We start from the raw sequence: 25,999 nt of genomic DNA on the forward strand, positions 1-25,999 counted from the left end.
CCAGTCCTTAGTCAAAAGAGCTCGAGATGAACAACAACCTACCTGAGATCATGATGCTGATGCTGATGATGGGGAAGGAGAGGGCAGTGAGAGGGCAGCGGTCCTAAAATTGGTATCATAAGTGGTTGTCGCCGGCTTTGCGAACTCCCGCTTCGCTCTCGGGCTCGGCGTGGTCCGTGATTTTCCGCGGGGAACACCGTTGTCGTCTACACAGACACGGCATTTGAGTCGCCGCTAGTAAGATCGACGTCGGCCCAGAACGGCCCCCTCCCATCCTTCCGCCCCCCAAAAATGGAATTGTGTGGAATTGCTAGCCTCTTTGGTAGGGCTAATACTGTCATCAGATGGGTAATTCGTGATCGTGCGCACCAGTTTGTGATTGATGTACCTCGTATAACCATAAACCATTGAGGCGTCTTGGATTATTGTCCCGTAGCCAAACACCTTCAGTGGTCCATCTTGGTGTGTTTCTCGAATCTGGCCGGAATTAACCAAATTCTAGTAACCCAACCCCATTATCATTCTCGTCTTGTTCTTCTTCTGCTTCTACGTTGGTGTTCCTTGTCGTGTCTTCAATCTCTTCATGGACTGTCGGTGTCAATCTCATCCCCAGATCAACACTTGACAGAGACCCTGGTTTGGATCGATCCTCAGAAGGCTCTTCAACGCCCTTGGTAAAATGAGACCTCTTCAACAGCATTAAAAAGAGACACCACAGTTCAACTACGACGTGATTTGCATTTCATACGTCAGCCTGATTCGATCCTCCTTGAATGGGTCTCTGTGTTCTAGGCGGTTGAGTTTTCTTCGCGCGTGGTTGGTTTCCTATCGTTGATATCGTTTTGTATCTCTCATTTTGGACCAGAGCATGATTCGAGCCAATTTGATTGATTGCCCTTTTAAGGTGAGTGAGTCATTTGGTTCAAACATGAACGCTCGGATTTCAGGTCTCAAAGGGGTGAAAGGCCGACTGATCATGCCACAGACCCTAAATAAGTTAGAGGCTTTTAAAATGAACGGATATCTTGAACTCCCAAGTCAATTCTTAATGAGGAAAATTCGTCCTCAAGCCAATTCTACTCTTTGAGAAAAGTGAATTATTCAGCCATTGAACATACGTTATTGGCTATCATGTGCGCTAAATGAACATCGTACCATGAGTCGGTGTCAGACTTTTGATCACAATGCCAGTTAGAATGTATGAAAATTTCCAATGATCTCTTCCGATTTAGAAAAAAAACCTCATGCACAAACATCTATATTAAGGATGTGTATGATTTTTAAACAGACAATAAAGCGAATTGTACGCACCAAAAAAAGCCGTGTGGTTGTTTTGGTAAATATAACTTTTATATTATAATGTTTTTTCAAAGTAACACCTATCGAAAATAAGTGGTTATTCAGGTGTATTTATCATTTATTGCTTGATATGTACTTTATCTATATTTTATTTTTCATATTAATTATTCTATTGTATAAGTAAAAGTATTCCCCTGTGGCATCGACTGCTTACCAGAAATCGTATTTTTGTTTAACCCCTTATAAACACTAAGTGCATAATCTAATTAGATGAACCGACGCTGGCCATAACCGTGAAAAAGAAAGCCTACATACAGTTGTCTTCTCGCCAACACTGCTCATGTTGGGGCAAAATATTAGCAAAAATGAGGTATTACCATTAGGATTACAATTCTGAAATCAATTAGTACTCTAGCATTTGTTGAATTGAATGGGAAAGTGTTTTCTACAATCTTCGAACAACGTCAAGGCACATTTATAAATGTAGAGCCACTGTTATACCTTTGTACTGCAATGAACCTAGACATGACATGCCCGTTTTTAGCATTGTTAGGGAAGGAAGTTCCTTTCTCTCGTAGGACAGTTACATGGACTTAAACAGAGCTCGAGTGAAATTATTATTGAAGGGAGAATATTTTTGCGGTTGCCCGTCCCTTTGAGTGACCTAAGGCCGGTGTTTAAACGCTCGTACCTCGGTGTTGAGGCTTGGACGTTACCTAGAATGTGCATCCGCTCATCACTTTGAGCAGTGTATTTTCAAACCGGTCAACGTCCAAGCCCGTAACTCCGAGGTAAGAGCTTTAAAAAACTGGCCTCTGATTTGGTTGCGCACCCCTTTTACCGAAGAATGAATCTTGGAAATTTGGTCACATTTATGCGCAAAGTGAATGGAGGCAACACTTTTGCACAAATCCAATGCTCGTTTGGTTAAATTATTGGTGGGTACTGTTTCACAGAGTTCACTTGATGGAACTACAAGTTTGAAATGGACGAGGAAAGAGCTTTTACATTCCTTACTAAAGCTTAGTACAAAGCACTATATAAGGCACTACAAAGGGGCGGATGTTCACAAACACATTCACGCTACATGGCAAGCATGGTCAATATTGAAAGAATGGAAAGCTGTGCTCCAAAACTGGCACCTATTAATAATCGGACTGTGTAAATATACCCAACATGTGTTCATTGGACAGTTCAACGTAGTCATGGTTCAGATTAGTGTTGGCGCGAGTCCGGACTCGAGTCCGAGTGCAGTCGAGTCTTTTACTCGATTTTGGAGAAAGTGTCCGGACTCGAGCCTTTTAGAAAGGACACGTCAAGAAAGAATTATTCAATTTTTTTCTTAGCACTGTGCAAGACGAGTCTTTTTGCAGGACCTGACTCTAGTCAAAGACTCGAGTCTTCTGTCGGACTCGGGGTACAGCAAAAAGTCAAAAAAATCAGAGGAGCTCCAGCCCTAGTTCAGATCGTAGTTTTGAAACCATAACGTCATTCATTGGACGAACACTATTTTGTGATTCTCCAATGTCAACAAAATAAGTACGCAAGAATCTGCCTAGAAAGCGATTGAAATCATTTAAGGACCACAAAATGCTTGGAATTAGAGGGGGTTCCCTCTAACTAAAATATGAAAGTAGGTGTTTTGCACGTTAGAGGAAAAAATGATAATTCTTCATTTGGGCCGTGGTTTTAGGTCAATTTTGGCGAATGCTTTTAAAAAGCAGTTACGTCACCAGACGTAATCCCTGGTCACGGGCCATCAAAGTCAACAGGCAGCTCTTAGCAAGCTTGCAGTTCTACTTGGGATCCACTCTTACTTGGGTTACCTATTGCCGAAGAGGCTTAGAAAGTTATATTGGTCTCAAATGAACCGATTGAATTCAGAGAGACATTCTGAAAATTGGCCGTTGGAAATGTACAATACACTCTTGGTATTGGATCCGAACCTTCGGGACCTGTCTTGCAGCCCGTTTTAGCTAGTCCAATAGCCTTCCGATTATTCCATCAGACACCTAAACGCCCCTGGAGATCTTCTTTCATAAAAGTCGCTACAAAATGTATCAAAGACTAACTCTTTTTATTCATTTGACACTTTGGTTCACCTAGATCTTTGTTGCCCTTAACATGGGTCAATCAGTAGCTGTAAACTTGGATAAAGCTGAGCGTATTATCCTCATGAGTGGCTTGATGCAAGTTGAATGCAAAAATGTCTTGCACACGTGTTATCGAAAAAAACGCGAAGACTCGCAGAGGTGTTGAGAGTGACCTCTTTTGTTTTGAGCCATATAACCAGGGGCTTCCCCTGACGACTTGTATGCATTTTTTGAGAATTCAGCAAATTGCTTTTATGATAGTTTAGACCAAAGCAAAAATATTGAGGAATATCAATTATCCACCCCCGACGTGATTGATTAGCTACAACCTTTGCATTTATTAAGGAGGGAGTCGTACTCTTAAACATTGCATTATATTTAAAAATACAACCAATGCTTTAAGACTGATCGATCGCATGTTCGAACTCTAAAATTCCTTTTCTATTTTCCGCTCCTTGCGTTGGACGGACGTTGGTCTTGTTACATATCTTGTCATGAAACTCCATTGGGCATCATCAAAATTTCATGGGGCTGTTTTTTCTGACTCAAATCAAGACTGGAAAGTATTTTTTACTTTGGAAACGAACTATTGAAATACATTATGGAAGACTCCTGACAAGCAGACAGGAAGGTCAACTGATGTTTTCTTTAAGAGTTGAACTCTCAATTTGTTGTGTTTTTGCTCATAGGTGACGGGTAGAGGGAACCATATATCATAATTCATAATAGATATAAAAAAAGTAAACAAATTTGTCAACGTTTTGCAGAAATATCCTTGTCTTTGAGAAAGAACGTTGTTTTTGCTGTTGTTGCACTATATTTGTTTAGTAGAATTAACAATTTATAATTATCTCCCAAAATTTGGAGACCCATTGTTATTCTCTTTCCACGACCAAATGTTCTAAGACTGGCTAAGTCTAGAAATAAATTGGATAATTAGATTCTAAGGGACGATTTTGTTAGAACATAAAAGAATGCAAGAATGCAAAAAGTTACCGCTTTTAAGATGGATAAACCGTTGTTTGATATACGATGGAACATTTAACTACTTTTGATGGAACAACCACCAAAGTACGTAGAGAGGGCAGTGAAAAAAGCGGAACCCAAGAAAAGACGAACTCGCTAAGCGGCGCTCTCTAGCGGCCAAAATGAGAGAACCTTCTACGACGGTTCCTTGTTCCGACAAGAGATGGCGTTGGCGTCTGGAACATGCCCTTTTCCCTTATTATCAAGTCTCTGATCTAGTTTTAGAGCTTTCATGACTAAACACTCGCTTCAGAATCTAAACCCAGCTCAGAATACACTATGTCAGTTATAAAACTGATAGTCGGTGGCATTTACCAGCTGTCTCTGTCAGTCGATTACCAGGTAAATTTGGGAACTCGAAGATTGGACCACTCGGTGGCAAAGACAAGAGGGGTGCACATTCCCATTATGCACAGCTCTTAAGGGCATCTACGTACTACTTTTCATGATTGAATGCAACAACATACGCGTAGTGACTCATGACCTAGAATATGACGCTCGTTTGTTGTTTTTCCCCCCTAAGAGAGGATGTTCCACCCTCTAGTGAACTCTGTGATTCCACTCAGTGGATCCTGTTTATCTGCCATGGGCAACTAACCACTTGACTCGAACTTGACGGGCAGACGATCATCGAAATGTAATTAATTTGGACAGATCCTTCTTGATATTCTTGCCTTGGATCCCTCTCCACACACACACACCCTCACACACATCAACTCACTTTGGATCCAGGAGGCACACGGCAGTGGGGAACGACGTTCCAAGTAGAAACACAACTGGGAGGTGTTTTCAAAGATATCAGTCTCATTCCGAACTTTTTTTTGGTGAAGATCATTTCCCACGTTTGTCCTAATCGGTCTTGACTTTTCAACCTGGATCAAGTTTTTTTCTGCAATTATTCATCAAGAATGACGGGAAGGGCTCATTGGATCTGTCCCTGATGATCCCTGAGCTCGTGACTTTAATTCATCACAATATGTCATAAAATGTCAGCCAGATCTTTTTGTTCCAACGACTCTTTTCTCAGAAGCAGAGTGTCCTCATTTTCACTAATGAGGTCGTGATTCGTTTTTTTGCGAAATAGAGACTACTGGAGGGTAAAAAACAAGCCTGTTGGGTCGTTGAGTTCGTCTTGCCTCCATTCACCCGGGAAACCATGGCTGCTGGTTTGTTACGAATTTGATCCTCACGACTACAACAAAAAAGCATCTCTTGTGTTTAATCAAGGAATTGTTCCAAACTCTTCTTCTCTCGTTTTTGTCCACATTTGCATGTGTCATCTATGAATACTCTCGTTCAAATTTAATCCGCCGACATTTCAATAGCTACCAGCAAGTGCTCTTCTTACAGAAAAAAAGCTAAGACTCATCCCATAATGACATACAAAATCCTTATGAAAGGTCACTCCATAATTTGCTAATATTGCACAAATGTATATGTAAATACTGAACTCCACTCATGATGTCACGTCAAAGACATGCTTTTTTCACACTGTTTAGTACCCAACGCTAGGATCTGTATCGAGCTCTGAGGAAGTTGAGCCGGTCAAAAGAATGGAGGCTCTAGTGTTACCCGGGTCTTGCTTGGCTGTGTCTGTGCCACTCGTGGAACGAAACAGAGGGACACCCCAGAAGTAGGTAGTAACATATTACCAGCACTAAAGCTGAACGTCCACGTTGGTTGGATTCACTTGAAACAGATTTTCAAGAGCCACCTCGTCCATCCAGCAACTTTATTGCAAATTCCTAGCATACCTTTCTCCTGAAAGCTGGAAAGATAGAAAGAGAGAGAAAGGGAAAAGAGAGAGAAAGAGAGAGAGATATACTGAAGGTAGAGGAAGTGCTACCCGGGCAAAAAGAGAGGGAGAAGATTAAGCGAGTAAGAAAGAAGTAGCCAATCTCCTTGTGAGTTTTTGAGTCTCGGCCTTGTGACGAAAGGCTCAGGCAGCTCCGTTTCATTTCATGGGATCGCTGAAAGCGAAATGGAAATTCAAAGTACGTATCTCCACTACGCGCGCGAACGTTGTTCCCTCGTTCCCTCGTTCCCTCGACCCTTTCTTTGACTGGCTTCCCAGTTCCTTCCCCTCGTTGTGGCATTTGGCAGAAATGAATGGGGGAAGATTGGACGGACTTCTGTGGCACTGATTAACCCTCCTTCTCGTTCATCCAGCTTTTGGTAATGAAGTCAAGTGCGAAGGGTGCCATCCATCACTTAATCCAGACGGACCTGATTCTCCAGCTTCAAATAGCCAGAGTCAGTCAGTCAGTCAGTGAAGTCAGTCAGTCAAGTCAGTCAGTCAAGTCGGTTCGTCAGTCAGTTCGTCGGCTTCCTCAGATAGTTGGAAGCAAGGTGGTTGTTGCTTGTTCCTCCAATGCTCTACGTGGCTTCTCCAGTCCTGTGCCTGCCTCAAAGGCTCATTGGTCATTGGGGAAGCCTTTGCGGAGAAAGACCAGTTGGGCAAAGGCCGATGGCTGGTTTTGCTAAAGAGCATTGTAATCATGACGGCCATTAGAGTGAACCGCGAGGAGCTAAACTACTTGGGAGAGTGATAGACAGCGACCATTTCGGAGATGGGAGCCGGGGATAAAAGGCTTGGAATTTGCACATCTAACTGATTGAGGACGTGGGGTTTCCCTTGAGCTCTCCTGGCACGGCAGCCTCCGCCCAAAAGCGACCATTGTGGGCTGACAGCCCCGAACAAACTGAGGCTTCTATCGATCTCGTGAATAAATGACGTCACCTGGACCGCCAACCCGCCCAAACGAAGGCTCTTCATTATGAGATATGAGAAATGAGTCGGTTGGGCGTGGATAGGAGAAGTGCGTGGCAAATCCTCGAGGCGATAATCCATCGTTTAAGGAGAACAGGCTAATAAGGCACTACTATTGAAGGTCAATTATGGTCCAATTCTTGGATGCGTTGGGGCAGACCTGAGATGGAGATGGAACATGTCAGGTGATTAGGTGTGGAAGATCGTTTTTGGGTGGTTTCTTGCGGATCCTGTTAGAAACTGAGACCATCCAAGAGAGAAGGTGCCGCAGCCAAACGACGAGAGTAATTAAATGGTCCATCTCATACGAGTTGTCAGGTCCATGGAGAGGTAAACGCCTCTTGAGAGATCAGAGGATCAAATTCCAAGATTGAGTGGATCAGGCCGAGCAGAGGATAGTGATAGAAACAGGAACAGAAGGAACAAGAGGAATCAGAAGAGAAGGAGGACCAGGAGGAGGACCAGGAGGAGGACCAGGAGGAGGACCAGGAGGAGGACGAGGCCGAACGAATTCGAAAGCCCTCTCGAGCTGTTTCAAGAGACCCGGGTGAGGGGTATTAGGGAGGGGCGGGAGAATCATTAAATTAAAGCCGCCTCGAATCGGAAGGCTATAGAGTGGCCTCTAATTGGGAACTCTGTTCAACGACGACACTAAAGTATCAATTTCAAGTATTTCCACGTGAGCCTCCAATTGATCACCTTGATTCCTCTTTATCGTAGGGAAGTTTAGAGTGAGTGAGGGAGTGAGTGAGTGAGTTGGTCCATCAAAGAAAACTTCAAAAAAGGGACAGAAAACCAAAGGAAAAAAAGCTCCCTCAAAAGAAGCTCAAAGGCATCCATCCAAGTGCCAACAATGGGTCTTGTCGAAGTTCCTTGAAATGAATTTGACAAAAGGACGCAGAAACCTAATGTGGCTTTTGGGAGATTTCAAAAGATCCGCCTGAGACACACACACTCTCTCTGGGTGCGAATGAAACACCTTCTTCGGGCTTCATACCTATACAAGTAGTCGATGAAAATTCGTCCTAGGGAACCACGATGCATCTTTGCTTTACGTACATCAATGCGTTGGAGAGTGAGTGAGTGAGTGAGTGGGTGAGTGTACCAAGCACGCTCTGGTCCATATCCAAGGTCTGAATCAGGTTTTAATTCATTCTCACACTTCAAAGGAACCTCGCTTTGGAGGGAGCCTACCTCCTCCTCCTTCTCCTCTTCGTGCTTCTCTCTTCGTCGGCGTACAACAGTAGTTCTGTGGCACCACACAAATCGGGATCCAGTCCAAGCCAGCCAAGAGGGAGAAAAAGATTTCCAAAGATATTTAACTTGAATGGAACATCTCCTTCTTCTATCTGTGGAGTACTACTTTTGTATCCTCCTGTTGGTCCAAAGATTCCTCCTCCTCCATGGCATTGCTCTCAGTCTGAAAGGACGATAGATCGTATAATCCTGAATACTACAACTATTCCTTTGTGCTTATCCAATTTTTGAACGAACCTTCGTCTCTCTGGTTTTGGTGGAACAGATCCGGGGGAATATTCCGAGACAACTTGTGATCTTCAAAAGAGATTACAAGTTTTGATCCAAAGAATTTTTACAAGTGAATGTCACGGAAATTAATCTTCTACTGCACCTGGCAATGAGTCCAGAACTTTCCAAGTTGAAGTTGATGGAATTGAAATCATATTTTCTCACCCTGCTTCCCTTTAGTCATTGCTTGTTCTCCTTTTGGTAGCAAAAAAATGTGTGGATGATGATGGTCTGTAGATGAGCTTCGCCAGTTTTCTCTCGTCTGCCTGCCTCCTTGAAGGAAACTAATTTTTGGCGATAATTTATTCATTAGGCACGTCACGGTTTGTCATTCTGAAAATGACAGTGTTTGGCAGGTTTTTTTTCTTGTCTTGGTGGTGTCATCAACCGAAATCTAATTATCCGTTCGCTTTTCTCGTGTTCCACTCCCACCGTTCCTTCTTTCCTTCTCCGTTCGTTATTTCCACGGAAAGTCAAATGGAACATGGAATTAACATGCAGATTGGATATGGGACTCGGTTCCACTCATGGCTATGGCACACTACATCATCATTATCATCATCATTATTACGATGGCGATGGAACGAGCATTATTCGCCAGCCAACAAACAGGCAAACCAAAGACAAAACCCCACGAATGAAATGATGACATTAAAGGTTCGGGATCCGTCCCAAACGGAAATGTGCATCTTGACAGAGCTCTTGTGGCAAACCTGGCTCGTGTTTTGAGGACCAGTGATAGCAACAATGCACAGGAATTCAATGAATGGTAATCTGGCCTTATCATTGCATAATTAATGAATGCACCTGGGTACGGACATCCATAAATAACAAGCCCATAGTGTTTGTGTAGCTCCTGGGAACACGGAACGTGGACAAGGTACAATAAATAACTGCTACTAGCTCTAACGATATCATTGGGAAAGAGATTGGCACACAATCTGAGATAAATGGACCTGCCTCAATCAAAAAAAACACGGATCTTGTGTCATGTTCCGTGAGTAATGCATCATAAAAAACGTCTTGACCCGATGATGATGATGATGATGATGATGATGACATTGCCCTGCCCTTTATTTTGTCCCTCTTTCTCTCTTTTTGGCAGATTGTCTTTAAGCCTTGAAAGTTGGAACCGTTCTCATCGTAACTCTTCGTTACTTGCAATGACAAGCTAATCCAAATCAGATGAAATTGAGATTATGAAGCAAAAAGATTCCTTTTGGAATTGTATCCTAATCTGAATGTAGTATGTTGATGACGATGATGTTGTTGTTGTTGTTGTTGTAGATAATCATTCTGCCATCCGACTCGACTCTGCTCTGTACAACAAAAAAATAGTCTTTGGTCCCCCGAGGCGGGTTTAAAAAAATGGGCGGATTTTGCTTCAAAGTTATCCAGCCTGTTAATACGACAGAAGAGAGAAAAACTTTGTTGATTTCATTTTCAGGCTTGAGTGAGCAAAAATATCAAAACTCATTCAGCACGAGAAAGAGAGAGAGAATTTGGGCAAATCCTCGCTCAAAGAGATTTTCAAGAACCAGTCAAACTCCTGGCATGCTTCTTGGGTGCCTCAAAGGAAATCTCATTTGCTCTGTTGCACCATAAATGAGAAAAGAAAGGGCCATTTTCCAAGGTAAAGAAGGTCGGTCCTGAAAAGCGGGCCCGCTGCAACACTGTACTGTACTGTACATAAAACTCGGGGCGAAGACGTACAGAAGCTCTTTTAAAGAGTTTGAATGGCAACTTATGCCACTTGTTTTAAGACCAGCCAACCTATTCCTGTGGTGCTCACTATATATACCAATGCATAAGTGGTCTGGTATTTAGAGAGAAATCGGTTTCGTTTCATCTGTGTAACATCAATTCGATAGATTAGTGGCAGGAGTGAAATAGTTCACTTGACGACAATTTTTCAATATCGAGACACGCAGACACCTCCGATTGAGCATGGAATTCCCATCAATTATTTGTCAAATTGCTTTTCAATAGAATCCAATACGGCATGGAAAAGATGTTCCACATGTATATAATGTAGAATGTAGAAGTATGTATGTAGAGTCGGGTTTGAAGAAAGTTACTACATTCAAGTAATGCTAGACGAAAGGATCTATCTGTCTCTCTTTTCTTCCCTGCCAAAGTAATCATCTTGCCAATCATCGTTATCTTTTTTTGTATCGAAAATGTTTTGTGTCAAATTAGAGCTCAAAAGGAAATCTATCTTCTGAGGGGAACCAGCCATGAATGAAACAATACAATAAATCGAAATAAACAACAGCAGCAACTGACGAGTTCCTTTGAAGTTCCGGGTTTTCCGAAGCAATTTGGGAAAAAACAACCCTTGATTGGGACTATTCTCCTCCATCGTTTGGTAGGAAATACCAACGATCTCAACTTGAATTGGGACAAATCTGGGAAAATGGGCTTCTCAATTGCTTTTCCAACTAGCATCCTCTTCAATGGAAGCAAGGCGTACTCAAAAAAATAGCAAAAACAAAAACTGTTTAAACCCTCCCAGACTCGCTCGACCAAATTGAAATGTGACCAGGGTGAAGTGAGTGGTGTTCCACTCGTGGGGCATGACATGGACCAACCATTCAGAAAGATCCTCGAGGACTCGCCCAACGTGGTCGGTCGGGGCAAGTATAATTTCCCCGGGGATCAACTACCACCACTGATCGTATTTCAGTTGTTTTCTCTCGTCCAAACTCGAAGAAACAAATCCTCGCCAATAGTAAGGCCTTCGCCCCAAGCCTGACCCGATTCGCTCTCAAATGAAAGCAAATCTTGTCACATGTTCCCCGATCATCATAACTGAGTCCGGGTGACAAATTGATTCCAGCTTCGAGGAAAACGATAACATATCATTATGCAATCCAACCCATTCGCCCTCTGCGAATGAAATCGGGCGACTCTGACAATTGGGTCAAATCAAGCCATTCCAGTTATCGATAAATGGAACGTGCCTATGGTCCCTGTCCCTGGTGGTCTCGTTTGACCTGATGTCATCGAGCATGACGCCTTTTGGGACCGTTTTCAATCCCAAAGAGCCCGTTTGCTTGGATGCTGGAGAGCACGGTGGGTTGAATGGCAAGATCCAGATGAATGAGAAATGAATGCTGGCTACCACGGCATCATGATGCATTTGAAGCTTTCCACTCCTTGAATCTCATCCACCCAGGGATCATTGAGGGGAGCTTCGCATGTAATCTGATCTCATCCAAAGCAATCTGGAATTGAATTTTTGAAACTGGAACGCCTGACAACGTGAGTCGTGACTCATTCAAAATATGGACCACCAGCTCCATGACAATGAGGATTTGTTTCCTATTAAAGGTTGAAAAGGGGAACACATTCCATGCTCTTCCCCTCTTGCCCATGGCAAAATTCAATAACTAACCTCGAAATACCTGAATGAAAATCCCCTTCCACCTCCCAGATACTCTCTCTCTCTCTCTCTGTCACTCTCTTTCTGTCTTTCTCTCGTCGTCAAGTTAAAGTCTATATTTGCCTTCAATAAGGGAGGGCTCTTCTCCTTGGATTGTCTTTCTCTCGTTGTTCTTCGGACTTCTTCTACACGTACATGGAAAGTAAATGTAGCACAGGCTTTACCAGCTGACTTTTTCCCAAGTCTTTGATTCAGCTGACAACGGGCGAGTTCTGACATTTCTTAGCTCTTATTGCTGGAGGTCCTCTCCGTCGGTATTGCCCTAACGGGTATTGGCATTGGCGCTCTTTTGTCTCGTGAAATTGAAATTGACAGTAATGAACTTTTTTTTTCGGGAGGGGGACCATTGTGTCAGCCAGTGCCATGGAATCAGACAAGCGAACGACAAGTGGTATTAGGTTGTCGTGTTTGCTTTCCTCCCTTGCTTGCTTGGCACGTTGGCAAGAAAACTTGAGACCAACCCAGGATGGTTGTAGGCCTTCGACTTGGCTCATGGACGAATGCATGAAGGTATCTTGAAAGGCGGATAATGATTTTTTGTTCTTCTTTCTGTCACTTGATACATTCGTGTATGTAGTACGTACTGTACGATATGCACAGTCCTCTTTGGACTGGGCCATGGCCGTCAGACCGAGCAACTACGAGAGGCACAGAGCACGAGCGGGAAAGAGGGAGGAAGAGTAGGAGATGATCCTCAGAGCATCGAGGATGTGTCGTGTGGAGTGCCGAGAGTCCATGCCTGGGTGGCCTTTTTGGCCTCGCCTGTCATGCAACAGGCCTTTCTTTCGTTCCACCAATGAGCGAACTCGAGAGCAAGGAAGCTCCGCCAATCAGGGAAAAGTCGTTCGTGGCGAGTGATCGGGCTCTCCGAGCGAGGAGCGGCCGACCAGCTGGGAGCGCCTTGAACGGCAAATCGCGCGTCGAAAGGAGGTTGCATGGTTCTCGCTCGCGCCAGCTTCCCGCGACTGGAACGTCGAAGTCGAGGGAAAATTTGAGGCCGTCGGGAACATTTCCAGCCCAAGAGCTTGATCATTGGGAGATTTGGATCTCTCTACGTGTGTTTTCCTCTAACTGTTTTTAGTTCTTTGCTGTTATCACAACTTGTGGTTGTTGTTCTATTGTCTCTCCTCCTACTACTCCTCCTCATCCTCATCGTCCTCTTCTTCATTGTCAATGTCTAATTCTGAACAGTGTTTGAAAAATTGGCAGTGTCAACTCCGTTTAGCTACAGCACCGGCTTAAGCTACTCTTCTCGACGTTCTAAAGACTTGCATTCTCGTACTACTACGACAACTCCTACTAGATTGATTGAGCATCAGCTTGTGGCTCTAGTCAACCATACAACATCACTACCTTCATCATCTGATCTTCGTTGTTCCATTGGTCTCTGTCGCAACCTTGATGTCACCGAAACTTTAATGAATGTTAGTTCATGGAACCAGACCGCCCACCAAACGACCAATGTCCTAATCAGTTCAATTGAACCTAATGTGAACCACGAACTACTAGTACTTTCCCATTCGTCATCAAAGCCCAGGCTCAGTCACATCTTGAATTCCTTGGAGTCATGAGTGTGTAAGTATGTACAATGATCAAAACGTCACTATACCATTTGTTGAGCATGGTTCAAACTTGGGATGAGAGCAAATCATCTCATCATCGCGGTGATGCTGATGAAGAACGACTCAACTCTCACCAAAAAGAGCTGAGAGCTAGAGATTCATTCATTGTTGAATAGGGAAAGGGACTTCATCCCTTACAAGAGGGGAGTGATTGAAATAAGACAGGTTTTTTTTTGCTTTCTCTCTTTCCCTCTCTGATCAAAAACGAATGATGCAGCTGCAACTTACTTTGAGTCACTTCAAAACAGCTGTGCTTGGGATTTTTCCCAGTTGGTTGGTTGATTGGTTGCACCCTAATTTCTAATAAGGAACACATATCTTGATGATGGAAAAAAGAACCGTCATTCTGACCCAATCTTATCATGAAATATGCATTCGATTGTTTGCTCCAAGTTTCTGGTTCCAACTTTGGCCCAGTTACTCGTACTTGCTCTGTCCCCTGAGCACAAAGTTCATCACTGATTTTAGATCCACAGCTGAAGTAGTCGACTATAATGATGATGCGATTATACGCTACCATGAATACGCCCCCTCAACCATCTTGCCATGGGCTGGTTAGTTGGTTGGATGGTTGGGTGGTTATGCTGTCTCCTGTTGTTTTTAGAGCTCTTCAAATCCTACTGTTCTTGGGCTGGAAATCGGTTGTCATGTAGCGGCGGTAGCCATGGAATCTGCAGTTACACCCATACCCAGGGATTTCAAGAGTATTCCTTGCGCTCTTGGAGTGGTAATAAACTTGGAAACCGTTGCAGGTGGATGGTTGAATGCTCAGTAAATCTGGTTCGATCGTCCCCCTGAACTTTGTGTTTTTTCCACCCTCCAATCAGTAATAACCTCTTCCCACACTCCACATGCAAGAGAGCCCAATACGTGTTCAAAACGCATCATTCTCCTTATGGCAGAGTCGTCGTCGTCGTCGTATATGTAGTGGTGGTCGTATGCTGATGATGCTGATGATGCTGATCTCGTCATGTTCCTTTAGTCTCTACCGGTGCACACAAGTACATAGTAGCGGCTTGGGTTGATCCTTCTGGCCAAGTTCGAAGAGACTCGTACATTACAAGAGTGGATGGATGGACTTAGGGTGTGTTTATAGTCGAGGGACGACGAGGTACGCGCGTGACATGTAATCTGATCATGACTCTTTCCAATGGGAAAGCAGCTTGCGAAGCAGCTCGCACACAATCCCCTCAATGAGGATGTGATAGTGATGTTCTCCTTCTTGTTCGTCTTCTTATGGACTATATTCGTAAGAGTGTACAATGGAGTCAAGCCAACAGGACATCATCGAGGATTCCAGATTCGAGAGACAGTGAGGGAAAAATGTGTAATTGGAAATGTCTTGACGGGAGCAGGAGAACGCGAACGCGCAGTAAGAAAGGCGGGGAATAAATTCGATCAACAATGGATCAAAGCGCGCCTTGGCAAGATTGAAAAGGGATTTGCCGTTTGCCTCGGTGGAATTAGGGACCCCCATCCATGGCTGAGCGAGGATTGAGGCATGCATTTTTTTTCGGGGTCAAAAGCACTTTGGGTGTTGAATTTCGATTGGGTTAGCCAGAGACCGAGACCGAGTGAAGCCAAGGCAAAGGAAAAAGCGAATCTTCTGGATACAAACAAGACTTGACTTCGCCTCTCCAAACAATTATATGGAGATAAACACTTGAACGAACGGCGTCGATCGGCCCCGAGACTACTACGTGGAGAAGAACCCCAGGCACACTCACTTTTTCTCCCTATCAGGCTCGTTTCCCCAAAAGATACCTACGCCAAATAAACAGATAGTCGCAGATCCACCAGCCACATTATCTCGCCTATCCCTAACAGGGTTGCCACTTGGCCAAGAGCGCCTTCATGAACCTTCAGGGTCGAGGTTAGACACACGACCGACCCTCTTATCATCACAAGCTTGATACTTTTCTTGATTAGCAGGAAATATGAACGAGGTGTTGGGCTTTTTTCTGGGACTACTCAACTTGAAGTGATCCACTTTCACAAATTTGAGCTTTCAGTCCAAAAATGGAGTCCGTCCCGGCAAGCAAGCACAAAGTTGGGGTGGGGAAATAATTATTTGCATCCGAGGATTTTGGAATGCATCGAATCAAGCTCACCTCATCGCCATGAATGACTGGAGGGGAGTTTGTCAGCTTCCGATTCCCCCTGCCTTCAAAGGAAGGAGCAAAGTGGTCAACATCAAAATTTAAAGCTTTCTTCTCGTGATCCACCGTCCCCCCCCCCCCCCCCCCCCCCAATGCTTTTTGTTAGAACCGCTTCCAGAGGCTCCAATCTATGGTATAGTTGGTTTCGGTAGACCTCTAGATTTGATGGACCTCACAGGCTGTGTTGACGAAATTCAGCTTTCAATTTTCAAATGCCCATGGGTGTGATACTTGATGCATTTCCCTGGTGTGTGTGGTCAAAATATTGGCTCGCCTTTGGTTCCAACACACGTCCTACAGAGGTCTGGTGTCATAACCCTGGTGTACGTACATACGCACTCTCCGGCTGAGATTCATGCCATGAAAATCCCCCACATGAGCAAATAAACCAATGCTTTCCATGTGGCTTTCGAAATTTCCAGCCTTTTATGAGAATTTATTGGTTACCTCCTGGGGTCAGAATGGCTGTTGAAATTGAAAATGATCTTTGGGAGTTTTAATTAAATTGACTTCAGAGGTTCAAAAAAGTAGCATGATGAGGATGGAGACGGGAAAAATCATTCGGGCAGACTCCATATTTTCCTCGTCTCATGCTCGAATTCGTGATGAGCAAGGACTAAAAAGATTTCATTTTTAATTTACCGTCTGTTTGAGGAACACGAGAGATCCTATTGACTCAGGACTAGTGCTTCTTTCCTTGATGCCATGTTCCGTTTTTCATCTTGTTTCGTAAGAAAAACACACTCACCTTGGTTGGTTTTATTTCCTCTTCCCCTCTAAAAATCTTGATCCCTCACCAAAGTCCCCGTCCATCATGGAACCGAGGAACTCTTAATCGCTCATCTGTGCCACATGAGGGTGCGCCAGTGCGCCAGTGAGTGTGTGTGTGTGTGTGTGTGTGTATACGTATCCTATATTCGAAGGGTATATTTAGCCCAAACCTGGCGAGACACGCTTTCGAAGTTTTCTTCTCGCATCGCAGCCAGCCTTTTGGTCTGGTTCTGAGTTTGCCCACGCTTGGAGGGGATGAACAGAAATTGGCACAAAATGAAAGTTGGAACAATCCCATTGGGTAGTAAGAGGCAAACATCGAGAATTATTGACATTGATAGCTTTTTGGAAGCTTTTGACATGAAGAGCCATCTTCAAAACCATTTTCGACGAAGATGAGTGCCTGCCAAGAACATCAGGTGGAACAAAAACAGGCCACAAACATGTGTTCCCAATTTTCGTGGCAACAGTCAGAAACGGTGGGGGATATCATTAGTTGACTGGCTAGTGCTCATTCACATTGCATGATCCTAAGAGCATCACCATCATCTCATGGGTTTGAGTTTGAAAGGACCTCGACAACAAGCGTTGAGTAAATTCGTACACCCACTTAGCTGGATCATCAGGATTGCCAGGTGGCGTGGCTTCTCGTCCATTTGGCTCAAATGTATCTTCCCATGAATGAGGGATGGAGCTCGAGGAGTAGAAGCGTAATGGTAGGAGTAGTAGTAGTAGCAGTAGTAGTAGTAGTAGTAGTAGTAGTAGTAGTAGTAGTAGTAGTAGTAGTAGTAGTAGTAGTAGTAGTAGTAGTAGTGAGTTCGGATGATGATGAGCTCTTATATGGCGGGAAAGTGTTGGGAAGCTCCAAATTGATATTAATAATGCAGCCTAAGAACTTCTTTGAATTCTCCCAATCGACGATGACTTCAGGGCTTTTTCCTGTATGAGTCGACTTTTAGACTTTTACCAAGAGCCTACAACAAAAGCTCGAGCATCAAATTGAAGATGAGGGAGGAAAAAAAGTTCAGAGGCATCATGCAAACTTTGCCGGAGCATCAGAAACAACGGCACCACTTTTTGTTCCATCTGTTTCCTCTTTTGATCGTGTCCTTATCTGAAGATCATGATCACCATCATGATTTTTCTTTTCTCCCACCAGGAGCATCTAGTACTCAAGCACAAAGAGAGAGGCAAATAAAGTTTTTTCTTCTCCTCTTCTAAATCACGAATTCCCACTTTGTTGTGGCCACCAACTCACCCAACTCTACGGTAGAACGGCAAAAACAAAATCTCACCTCGCTTTCTCCCGAGGTAGCAATGCGAACCACGCCAAAGAAGGGGAATCTACGAAAGAAGGATCTCTCAGGTCATTAAATATGAATGGTGGTATTTATCATGCCATTTAGAGAGCATGAATACTTAATTTGATCTTTAGTCAAACTTCTCCTCGGGCCGGGGGGGGATCTCTCATGTGCTATTGTACCGTATTTGTTGGTACTGCTCGTAGATGGCAGACTTAAAGATAGAGAAGAATAAATAGTATGAAAAGTTCAACTTGTCATGATCAGGTGGAGTTTCGGGATAAAATGTCAACCGAATGCAATCGTTATACCAAGCACAACTCAAGTCAAAAAGGCTCTCAAAATGTTGCTTTCCTGGCCTTAAGACGAAACCGCCTTCACTGAGTTAAACTCGACTGCATGTATATAGTTTTACTCTAATGCTGGTCTTCATAAAAGATAGAAGCCAGGGGCATGGTGGTACACGTTTACTGTAAACCTAAGAGTAGGCGAAGCTGTGGATGAAAGTGGAGCCAGTAGCATCTGGTTGGTTGCCCTGGTTCCCATCACTTTTTGGCCTTTGCTCAGCATTGGTCGCTGGCCTCTAAGGCCCTCCTTTTCATGGCCTTGCATGTCATGCTTCCAGCCTTTTCTGCTTTGGGTCCTCCTCGCCTCTTTTGTGTGTGCTTCTACGTTTTCGTTGGTGGAGGTCCAAGGGCTCTCCTCCACCATACTGACTTCGAGAGTCCCACTGAGAACTCGGAACTTGGAACAGGGGAACGGGAAGAGCTCACCACACTTGGTTTGGCCCTCAAGGCAGAATTTCGAGCTCAAAGGAACACGAGGCTTGAGGTCTGGATAGGAAGTGACGATGAGAAACTGGAAGACCATCCCACTTTTCAAAATACATGCCTCTTCTAACACAACACTTCCGTTCAACCTGTGACAGTTTAATCTTACATTGATCCACATAGTCCATTTACCCGATTCACCAATAAGCAATCAATAACCTTTTCACTGCCCCAATGCCAGAAAGGTGGAAGGGAGGAACAGATATTAGTAAATAATAGCACACTCTTGGGCTGATTTGTCCACCCGCAATTAACTTTCCTCATCCGCACTTTTCGTCTCTCCTGCCCAATGCACAACAGACCCCGTTACGAAAGGGAATCTGGTCTGTTGTTATAGCATTAACTCAATCTCAATGGGGTTAAATGCCCTTTGTCGTACACAACATATTGTCCACACGAGTTTCCGATTGGTTCTGTATTCCATTCATTGATATATCCCTCACTCAATACTCAATATGCAACACTCTCTTGTGTCTGCTTTCTTCCGCCTCCTTCGCATTGTCACCCTCAACAGACTTCTTCGAACGAGTAAATACAATTAATCTCTTCATAGTAGCCAACAACAGCCCACTGAATACGAGGCGCAAGATGGCCATGGCCTCTTTGAGGGCACCAATTATTGAATAACACTCACTTGGGGCCATTGTCGTGGCCTGGTGATCCACCATTTCTCAGTTGTCCACTGTTCGGTGAAGGAACCGATTCTTAGTTACTGGTCGAAAGAGTAGTGAGTTGTCAGGGTGGCCGTAAAGTGCTCGCCCACCGTGACTAACCAGATTTTTCATTTTCCCTCCCCTTCGTCGTTTTAGGTGTCTGGGTCTTGTTCGTCCTTTTCCTCCTCCTCTTGGGATTTGCCTCAATAAATTTTGCACTCATTTCCCTCTTTTTACACCCCATCTTTCATCCCCATCCCGTTCACCCTCCAAGATCCAAAGCCAAGATGACATGGCAGCTTATGCGACAGAGTGTGAAACAAGGGGAAATATTCATAATTTCTTTATTTCGCTGTCGTAAAAATTACACTTGGTGTGAGTTGGGGGGGATGGCAGAAATGGTACTGGATGAAAACAGTTTCAAGAACGCTCGAGGGGGACGAACTTTTGACAACTGGCTGGCCCCGACATCGTCTGGCAGTGAGGCATAAACTGATTTGGGAATGAAATTTCAAAATTTTCTCCCTGATTTTCGCCAAGCAAGAATGTCGCCAAAACTGGATGGAGGTGTTGTGTTTCAGTTCCACTCCCGCCCCCAGTTAGTGTCAGGGTGGCCAAAATAGAGCTCAGATTGCATGACGTGCGGTTAATCGAGCGTTACCTCATTCTGCAAGGCAGTCAACGTGGCAGTCGTTGAACACTTCATTATGAGCATGGGTTGGGGTAAATTGCTAATAGAACGCCACTCATTTGCATGATATGTCAAAGTATATACAACAATGTGAAGCACGGTATTAACATGTTTTTTCTCTTTTGTCTCCTTTCCAGATGACCCGTCCTCTCCAAGTGAAACCAGCAGATAACGAGAATCGTGGAGGTAAGAGACAAAAGCCAGTTCAGTTTTATTAGTTAGCCGCGATCCCTTCGGAGATGAGAACTGTCGTCGCGAGGGACAGGCAAGAGAAGAAAGTTGCTCTGTGGGAAATTTCTGTCTGGTTGGTCCAATCTAGGAATAATTGCTTTAATCCGCTTACAACGAGAATGAAAGCATGCACAAATTGAAAGAGAAAAGACGATGAAGGCGCCTCCTGGCCGTGTACCTTCTTATCCTACCGCCTGACTGCCCTCGCTTTCGGGGTACAGATGATGAGGATGCTGGATTAACCGGGTGTCTCAGCCTGGCTCAAGTTAGCTAGGAATCAGACTCATTCAGAGAACTCTCGGCTGTGGGAAAAAACTGACATCATCAGTCGTTTGTTGCAATCTTCTGTTTGGCGTTAAATACAACCATTTCAATCCCATCCGTGTCGATACGAATCCAATGACCTTTCAACATGGTCCTGATGCAAAAATTGATGCGCCATGTCATATGGAGCTAGGTGATTATATTTCCACGGCCAAAGGTCTGTCTTGGAAATAGCCACCCTGTTCGACTGAGTCTCTCGCCATTCTCCGGTAACAAGTGCAAGTACAACATCTAGCAGTATTCTCATACTTACACTCCTATTACGTACGTACTCGTCCTCTTTTACTTCTGTAATATTAGGACTATCGCCATGGGTAGTAATGCATCGGAGAATAATAATATTCCCCGACTTACTTTGATCGGCTTAAGGATGCCTGAATGATTTTTCCATCAAGTTGAGCATATAAGCATACACAATTGCAAACTGGCACGGAGGCACGACGGCTGGTAACTTTCCAGTGGACAGAGAGGTTCCTTTTCATTCCGGGAGCGACGGAGTAATACGACCATGCACCAGTGACTGCCTACCTTAAAACAAAGGCAGAAACTTCATCTCTATCTAAGGTCGGCTTTTAGAGGTCCGCGTCACTTACATACACAAGCAGCCCGCCTAGTGTCCACTGATTTGGAACTGAGAGGAACAAAAACATTATTTCTTTCCCCCTGCCCCTTCATTTGCTCTGGGTCCTTCTGCCCCCGTGGTCAAAGGCGCCGTCCAGAGATTGTAAGATGGGCATTGATTGAGTTATTGCTGATCATGCAACTGAAATCTCGGATCTCAACTGACATCTCCCCGCCGCCAACCAGGTTCAAGTAATATCTAGGATAACTCGGGCCCCTACATGATTGCTCGAGTGTATGTGGGGTTGGACCCACGTATGTGGGTGTGTATGGACTAGAAGTGGGTATACGTTCTCTCTCTCTTTCTCTCTCTCTCTCTGGTTCTCTCTGTCGGTGTCCTTCTTTGTGGCTCTTGGGATTGGATCTGTGCTGATTCAGCCATCTCATAATAGCATGTCTACTACTAGTAGTTTCACCTACTGGGTTGAGATCTAGCTGGGATCTCTCCTCTCATATCTGGACATTCATTCCATCATCAAAACGCATTACGGACATGAAACGGAAAACGACAATGCCGCTCTTCCTCTTCTCAGTCCCATCTGTCAGGATTGAACTTTACCTGGTTCATCTGGTGGCATGACTTTGGGAGTTTCCCTGGAACCTTTCTTGAACAGCTGCCTCTCTTCCAAGATATTATTAGTATTGTTAGCTTTCTCCTCGTGTTCCATTTCAATGATCCACAAGCTTAATGAACCCGTTTTAATCTCGAGTATTTGATATCATAATCAGTCGTTTTCAAAGCATTAATTAGGGATCATTTGCATATTTCTCCCCAATATCTTGAACCCGGCTTATACATATATCCCTCACGCCCAAAGTTCGGTTGAGAAAAAATGCACATGTTTCGCGACAACTTTCCGTTCCTCGTTTTCTTCGCCAATCCTCATAAACTGCATGATCCTTCACGATCTAATTTATTTGCTCCTTCCTCACTCGGCTGTCGTTGTACTTTTCCCTCTGAAATTGAAAACTAGCGAAACTTGTGCGTGGCTCCCAATTCAAATTGGAAGCAAGCAGTAGTCCATTTGGCCAATGAGACTCTCTTCGTACGAACGAGTACCTTGGCCGTTCGCTTGGTAGTCTGGTATTGCTGCACTCCTATCAAACCTTTGTTGTGGTTCCTCAATGAAAAGTCGTATGTCGGTAGTGAACGACCGACATCCTAGAAGCTTGTTTGCTTTGCTCCCATGCACTTAAAGCGAGTACTCGTACTCCTACCTGGCTCTTATTCGTAATTCATGCCGAATCGGGGTGACGCCTAATTTCACCCGATAAGTTGCCTCCTCGACTCCTCGTGCCCCAGTGAATTATTGAGTTCCTTGAATGAGAGGAAGGAGACTAGACGTTGGAACTTCGACTCCTAGAACGCGATCTAATTTGATCATTCACTACAAACAGCAGGGTTTTGTTGGCACACTCACACACCCATACGAACATGGAAGGCTCTTTCTTCTCGTGGTAGTAATAGCTATACGTAGAACTAGTGGTGGTAGTGGTAGAAGTAGTAGTAATAGTAGTAGTAGTAGTAGTAGTAGTAGTAGTAGTAGTAGTAGTAGTAGTAGTAGTAGTAGTAGTAGTAGTAGTAGTAGTAGTAGTAGTAGTAGCAGCAGTAGTAGTAGTAGTAGCAGTAGTAGCAGTAGTATTTCGCATTGCCTTGGTCTCCCGGTCTCGTTGCTCCCGTCGTGCTGAAACTCGGATGAGTTGGGCTCGCTTTCCCATTAGTTCTGAGGCAATATTTGTCGACCCATTGACTAACACAAGGCAACAGGAGCCAATGTTTGGATTATGTTCGACTAGTTACCAGCTCGAAAGACACCCTACTATTCCAGTCCATTGAGCTTGTGAGCTCTAATTTTGAACCTGAATGACTTCCAACTTTCAGCACAAGCATCAACGACTGCAGTAGGTATGTCCGTGCGTTTCATTTTAGAAACTGAGACGGAACATGCAGTATAAGGCCAACTTTTTCCTCTTGGCCTGATGTCTAAGACTCCGCAACAAATCTTGAGAGCATACGCTCCTTGTTGGGGAAATGAAATGAAGTCATTTAGATCCCCGTTCTGCTCGGAGAGCCTCCCTCAAAGAAGTTCACATTTGTTTCTCGGTGGTAGAACATGTGAGATGTTGTTGGTCCATGGTCCATAACAGCCTGCCTGAGGTCTGATGTGTTCTCCCTTTTCTTTTGCTCCCTCTTTCGTTTCATTCGTGCGATTCCTGTTGCTGGTCTTTCCTCAAGACAGGCGGAAAAACACAACCGAGGAACGGCCTGCAATCTACTTGGAAATATACGTAATGACCCATGAATTGTTATTGGGTGTAAACTGTGTGAAAAGTGAAAGGGAGACTTGGCAAGACCGAGAAAACTAGACCAGCGATACACAGAAAAAGAAGAGCAGAGACGACTGTAAGCACAAAAGAGAGAGAAAAAGAGAGGGAGAGAGACCCCTCAACAAAACGAGCAGAAGGGATCGTTTCATTTGGAAATCGTTCTCTTGGAGGAATAAGATAAACAGTTTTGGATTTAGTTTATCTTGGCCGAACGCTTAGTCCGAGTCTCTGGCTTCGTTTCCATTGCCTGCTTCACCTTCTCTTTCCCTAGGTAAATTAAACAGTTCAAAGGTGAAATTAGTCGGCAATTTTATTTTGTCCCGAAGGACACCAACTATAAGGTGAGGGGGCTATTTGTCATTCCTCATTATACGCACCTTGTACCCATACATGTTGTAATCATGTCATTAAATTCATGTCCTCATAATTGGATCCACACGAGAGAAATAGTTCGAAATTGGAACAACATGGAAACAGGGGTCCCATCCCGGCCGTTCCGTGTTTTTTTCTCCAGTTCCTTGGTCTCCCTTCATTGACACATATGGAACGTTTCTCAGACACATTACAGAATGTTCCTTGACTTTTGGGGCTCCAACTGCCAATTCCCTAGAGTTTGTGTTCCACTGTTTTCAGGCACACAAGAAAACATGGAGGGGAAGTCACTCATTAGGTGTATTTCCACATTTGGGACGGATATGTATTCAAGTTTCACGAGTTATTTCGGATATAGACTATTGATCTGGTGTGATGGCATGTTCCAGACACACCCTTTCACGAACGGGATATGATATGCAATGCAATGGACAGATGAGACTTGTTTGCAGTCGGCCCTTCCCTATCCTGGCACGACCTCACTGTTTGTGTGAAAAAACACGGGTCAAGACGAGTAGAAATGAGCCGGGAACCATCTTTCTCTCTGGTCTGTCTGACTAACTGTATATATGTGTGTGTGTGTGTCGGGGTGTGTGTGTGGATCCCATATGATGGGTGAGAGCCTGGAACCGTTGAACATCAAAAACTTTGGTAAAGCCCATTTTCGACCTTCTTTTTTCTCAGATCAGTTGGAAACAAAATTTGACAGGAGAGAATCTCCCCCGAGATGAACCGAACATGGCACATGGATCCATTTTTCCCCCCCGCCTTTGGACAAGTCTCAGAATCCCCTACTAATATTTGTGAGGCTCGCTAATGAAACATGGACAAATTAGGATGTAAAAAAGTGTAGTAAAGTTTTCCTCGACTGCTGGCTTGTCTTGTTCCAACCAGTCTCAACGAGAAGCAATCCGCCCCCATGATGTGTTCCATTCAACTGAAGTGGAAGACAACGACGACGACGACGAAGAAGAAGAAGAAGAGCTCATTCTCAGATTTTTTTGCCACTTGATTGCCTGGGTGACTGGTTGCTTCATGGCTTGACTCACCCACTGACTCACTGAGTCAGTTGGAAGTAGTAGTATAGAGCACATCCTGGATGAAGTAAGAAGTGCGACAGGGGATGAAGAGAGAGACGAAGCCAAGAGGTCTTTTCTGATTTGGGTGCTTCCTAGCTTCTTTGGAAGGAAAAATCAGCAAGTTCTCGCCTTCATCGACGTGAGAGCGGTGGGTGGCTCTGCCGTCCTTTGGAAAAGATTAATAGGACGAGGAAGGAAGTCTGACGGTGAATTATTTTTTCAAAACTTTTTCCTCCCTCTCTTCTATTCAAGAAACTTCCAATCGGAAAGAAAGAGACTAAGCTTATCCGTTCGACCGAGTTCTTGAATACTACTCTACTACTCCAGTGCCTACGACATAGAACTAGTCGAGAAACTGCTCCAAGACGGGCGGGTGTCCCTCAAACCACTTCAATATTGACCATTTCAAATGGCGATGATCCTGCCTCGCTATCAGTCCCCTCGTTCCTGGATGGTTGCCCCGAAAAGCTCGAAAGTTGGATGCACTTTCTCTTTGTCAACAGTTTTATGTGCCATTAGTATTCCGCACGAGTTCCCTCACTCAATTGTCCAGGGTCAGGGAGCAAAAAGAGGGAGCAGAAGAGGAACAACCTAGTCAACCCTCAACCAGGCGCATCACAATATGCTGCCACTCAGACAAAAGGTGGAGCGGGACTATTCCTCTGGGTGGGTGTTTGCGCCCTGTGCATGGTAGTGGATGGTAGATGGTGAATGGACGGAGAGAGGACCATGATTTTGAGAGAAAGGTTGTGTACTGTAAGTAAGTGACAGCGTACAAGTGCAAGTGATAGGCTCAATTGACAGGAACAGACTTTTCCTCTCCTCCACCTACGGCACTACAATGACAGTGGAACAGT

At 44.3% G+C, this 25,999-nt stretch overlaps 1 protein-coding gene across 9 annotated transcripts in view; it reads left to right on the top strand.

The window, feature by feature from the left end:
* The window catches only part of LOC131889225 (CUGBP Elav-like family member 4), a 101,713-nt gene that overhangs the window by 45,773 nt on the left and 29,941 nt on the right, over window positions 1-25,999 (top strand). For 2 of the 9 annotated variants that reach the window (XM_059238288.1, XM_059238305.1), the window contains exons 1-2: window positions 574-904; window positions 20,325-20,373. In XM_059238288.1, coding sequence (XP_059094271.1) covers window positions 869-904; window positions 20,325-20,373 — 85 coding nt within the window. In that variant the 5' untranslated portion in view covers window positions 574-868. Of the gene's footprint in view, window positions 1-571; window positions 905-12,897; window positions 13,736-20,324; window positions 20,374-25,999 lie in introns of those variants that run through there. The other 7 variants (XM_059238351.1, XM_059238343.1, XM_059238296.1 and 4 more) reach the window with 6 other exon arrangements.

This window comes from Tigriopus californicus, chromosome 1, assembly GCF_007210705.1.
Source record: "Tigriopus californicus strain San Diego chromosome 1, Tcal_SD_v2.1, whole genome shotgun sequence".
In the NCBI taxonomy this organism is placed as follows: domain Eukaryota; kingdom Metazoa; phylum Arthropoda; class Copepoda; order Harpacticoida; family Harpacticidae; genus Tigriopus; species Tigriopus californicus.